Source organism: Rhincodon typus, chromosome 46 (assembly GCF_021869965.1).
Source record: "Rhincodon typus isolate 14 chromosome 46, sRhiTyp1.1, whole genome shotgun sequence".
Classification (NCBI taxonomy): Eukaryota; Metazoa; Chordata; class Chondrichthyes; order Orectolobiformes; family Rhincodontidae; genus Rhincodon; species Rhincodon typus.
In genome coordinates, this window is record NC_063377.1 from 6,551,163 (window position 1) to 6,555,725 (window position 4,563).

At 52.4% G+C, this 4,563-nt stretch overlaps 1 protein-coding gene across 1 annotated transcript in view; it reads right to left on the minus strand.

The window, feature by feature from the left end:
• Positions 1-4,563, minus strand: part of LOC109926555 (myosin-10-like) — a 35,130-nt gene that overhangs the window by 29,140 nt on the left and 1,427 nt on the right. Inside the window, exon 2 of the mRNA XM_048620291.1 lies at positions 3,249-3,405. Coding sequence (XP_048476248.1) covers positions 3,249-3,405 — 157 coding nt within the window. The remainder of the gene's footprint in view (positions 1-3,248; positions 3,406-4,563) is intronic.

A 4,563-nucleotide genomic window follows, 5' to 3' on the forward strand; every position in this document is an offset into this window, starting at 1 on the left:
CCCTCCCTCCCTATCTCCGTCACCTCCTCCAGCCCCCTACAATCCTCACCCTCCTGTTCAAATCCCTCCCTCCCCATCTCCGTTACCCTCCATGACCCTCCGCGATCGCTACTTTCCTCCGACCAGGCCTCTCGTTCCCCCCCCCCGGCCAACTGATGCCCCTCGCTCTGCCAACCGGGGCCGTGCCTCAAACCTTCACCCTCAGTCTCTCTCTCCCCGACCCACGTAAAACCTCCCTCATTGACCGAGAGTTCGATTCCCTGTCCCCAGGTGACTCCTCGAGGGGTCAACCTTCTGCCTTATCTGCATTTCCTATCGAAGCTGAAGTCACGAGTGTTGCCCGTAGGTGGGCGGGAATCTCGAAGACCCAGTCAAGCTGGTTTGCCAGCTTAAACTCCATTGACACGAACGGGTGAGGATCACAGCACTAGGTGTGCCGACGCTGATAAGTCACAGTGTGTCATGCGGCGGAATGAGCCTGCAGGTAGAATCCAGAGATTCCTTCAGCCAGCCCTGCCCCTGCCTTGACCCTGGGGCACTTGCTTGGCACAAGACTGGTAGGGGAGCGGGCCGAGCTGAGGGAGAGGGAGGGCCGCATTCCGAAGCGCCTCGGTCACAGGGCCGCTCTACTCCGGCGCCCTTCAAAAGGGCCCAGGGAACCACCCAGAGGTGGCAGGCAGGGCTGGGTGCCAGGCAAAAACTATTTGACATAAACAGACTGTCTCATAGAATTGCTATAGTCCCACGGTCAATCCACCCTAACCCGCACATCCCCGGGCACTGTGGGTAATTTAGCACGGCCAATCCACCCTAACCCGCACATCCCCGGGCACTGTGGGTAATTTAGCACGGCCAATCCACCCTAACCTGATCAGCTTTGGACTGTGGGAGGAAACCGGAGCACCCGGAGGAAACCCATGCAGACACAGGGAGAATGTGCAAACTCCACACAGACAGTCATACAGTCATAGAGATATACAGCACAGGAACACAGCCTTTGGTCTAACTCCTGCGTGCCCACCCAGATTCCTCAATAAATGTAGTTCCTATTTGCCAGCATTTGGTCCATCTCCCTCTAAACCCCTTCCTATCCATGTCCCCATCCAAATGCCTTTTAAATCTTGTAACTGTACCAGCCTCCCACCCAATTCCTCTGGCAGCTCATTCCATACACGTACCACCCTCTGCATGAAAAAGTTGCCCCTCAAGTCCCTTCCCCCTCTCACCTTAAACCTATGTCTTTCTAATTTTGGACTCCCACACCCCGGATAAAAAAAATCTTGGCTGTTTACCCTATCCAGGCCCCTCATGATTTTATAAACCTCTATAAGATCGCCCCTCAGGCTCCGACACACCAACGAAAATAGCCCCAGCCTATTTAGCAGCTCCCTATAGCTCAAACTTTCCAATCCTGGCAACATCCTTGTAAATCTTTTCTAAACCCTTTCAAGTTTCACAACATCCTTCCTATAGCAGAGAGACCAGAACTGAACGCGGTATTCCAAAAGCGGCCCTCACCAATGTCCTGTACAGCTCCAACATGACCCTGCAGACTCCTGTACTCAATGCACTGATCAATAAAGGCAAGCGTACCAAACACCTTCTTCACCGCCCTGTCTATCTGCCACCCCCAGCTATCAAGGAACTATGTACCTTCTCCCCAACATCTCTCTGTTCAGCAACGCTCCCCAGGACCTTACCATTAAGTGTATAAGCCCTGCCCTGGTTTGCCTGTTCAAAATGCAGCACCTCACATTTTTCTAAATTAAACTCCATCTGCCACTCCTCGTCCCATTGGCCCGTCTGACCAAGATCCCGTTGTACTGAGGTAACCTTCTTCGCTGTCCACTACAACTCCAATTTTGGTGTCATCTGCAAACTTACTAATCATTCCTCCCATGTTCACATCGGAATTATTTATATAAATGACAAAATGCAGTGGTCCCGCCACCGATCCCTGTAGCACACCGCTGGTCACAGGCCTGCAGTCTGAAAAGCAACCCTCCACCACCCACCCTCTGTCTCCTACCTTCGAGCCAGTTCTGTATCCAAATGGCTAGTTCTCCCTGTATTCCACGTGATCTAATCTCGCTAACCAGTCTACCATGAGGAACGTTGTCGAACGCCTTACTGAGGTTCATATAGACCATGTCTACCGCTCTGCCCTCATCAATTTCTTTTGTTATTTCTTCAAAAGACTCAGTCAAGTTACTGAGACATGATTTCCCACACACAAAGCCATGTTGACTATCCCTAATCAGTCCTTGCCTTTCCAAATACGTGTAAGTCCTGTCCCTCAGGATTCCCTCCAACAATGTGCCCACCACCGCTGTCAGGCTCACCGGTCTGTAGTTCCCTGGCTTTTCCTTACCACCTTTCTTAAATAGCGGCACCATGTTAGCCAACCTCAAGTCTTCCGGCACCTTGTCTATGGTTATCAAAGATCCAAATATCTCAGCGAGGGGCCCAGCAATCACTTCCCTAGCTTTCCACAAAGTTCTGAGGTACACCCAATCAGGTCCCGGGGATTGATCTACTTTTATACATTTCAGGATGTCCAGCACCACCACCTCTGTACTATGGACATTTGCCAGAGGGTGGAATCGAACCCGGGTCCCCGGCGCTGTGAGGCAGCAGTGCTAACCGCTGAGCCACCGCGACACTCGCATCTTTGTAAGGATTGCACGTTAACACAACAGACAGGTCGCAGAGTGGTGCTCACGTCCCTCGAACCCCAGTGGCCCAGCCCTTCAATGTCGCGCGCGCGGTGCTCCAAGCTGATCAGGGCCTGGCACAGTTTGCGTGAAAACCTCCCAACTCCCACGAAACCGTCACATAAAGGAGTCCCGCCCAGCCACGGATCAGGAAAAGGACCTGGAGGGTCCCGTGCATACCGGTGGCTGAAAGGAGCGGTGGGCAGCGACGAAGGCAAACGGGGCCGTCGGCCTTCATACAGAGAGGGTTCGAGTCCGGGAGCAGGGATGTCTGACTGGAGGGGGGAGTGGGGGTGAGGGCACCACTCCCTGGAGTACTGCGTGCGTGGTTCTGAGGATCTCCGTATCCGTGGAAGGACGCTCATGCTCCAGATGGACAGCAGCGAAGGGTTTCCCAGGCCGATTCCCAGGACTGATGGACGGAGACGGACTGGGTGTGTTAAGACCAGATTCGCTGGGGTTTCGAACGACAAGGCGAGGGAATCTTACAGAAACCTCACCGTTTCTCTTCAGGCAGTGACACAGCGAGCTCACCTTGCAACATGCTGCGGTAGGCCGTCTCAGAGATGGCGTAGATGTGGGGAGGGACCTCGTGTCGCTTCTTGCCCCGGTACATCTCCACGATCTGCTCTGTGTAGATGGGCAGGTTCTTATACGGGTTAATGACGACGCAGAACAGTCCCGAGTACGTCTAGTGAGAGAAAAGAAAAAGCACCAAAGTCACAAGCGGGCTCACAATTTCCATTCACGATTCGGACAAAGGAATAAGCTGGTGAGGGACTCAGAGGAAATTTACTTGGGATGTTGCCGGGTATGGAAGGTTTGCGTTAGGAAGAAAGGGTGCAAACGTTTTCACTGGAGCGGAGGAGGTTGAGGGGTGGCCTTACGGAGGTTTATAAAATCATGAGGGACAGAAATAAGGTAGGGGTCTTTTCCCTAGGGTGGGGGATTTGGGGTCGTACTTTTAAGGTGAGAGGAAAGACATTTAAAAAAGTCATGAGGGGCAAATTTTTTTTTTGTTTACACAGAGGGTGGTGCGTGTGTGGAATAAACTTCCTGAGGAAGTGGTGGATGCAGGTACAGTTACAACGGTTAAAAGACACTTGGATAAGTACATGGACAGGAAAGGTTTGGAGCATTATAGGCTTGGAGTTTAGTTTAGTTTGGCATTATGGTCGGCATGGACCAGTTGGGCCGAGAGGGTCTGCTTCCGTGCTGTCTGACTCTATAATTGAAGGCACTATCTCCACATTCGCAGACGACTCTAAGCTGGGTAGCACTCAGGAGGATGCTGGGAAGGATGCAGGGTGAATCGGACAGGGCTGGCTAAGCAGGCAAACGCAATACAACATGAGGTTATCCACTTTGGCCCCCAAAACAAGAAGGCAGATTATTATCTGAACAGTGGCAGGTTAGGAAAAGGTGAGGTGCTACGAGAGCTGGGTGTCATGGTGGAACAGTCGCTGAAGGGTGACATGCAGGTGCAGCAGGCGGTGAGGAAAGCTAATGGTATTATGGCCTTCATAGCTAGAGGATTGGAGTATCGGAGTAAGGATGTCTTGTTGCAGTTTCACAGGGACTTGGGGAGGCCACACCTTGAGCACTGTGAGCAGTTGTGGTCTCCTGCTCTGACGAAGGATGTTCTAGCTATCGAGGAAGCGCTGTGAAGGTTCACCAGACGGATTCCCGTCCCGGCAGGACTGACATATGAGGAAAGACTGGATCGACTGGGCTCGTATTTGCTGGGATTTAGAACAATGAGGGGGTGATCTCATAGGCCGTTATAAAATCCTGATGGGACTGGACAGGCTAGATGCGAGAAGAACGTTCCCGATGTTGCGGCATGTCC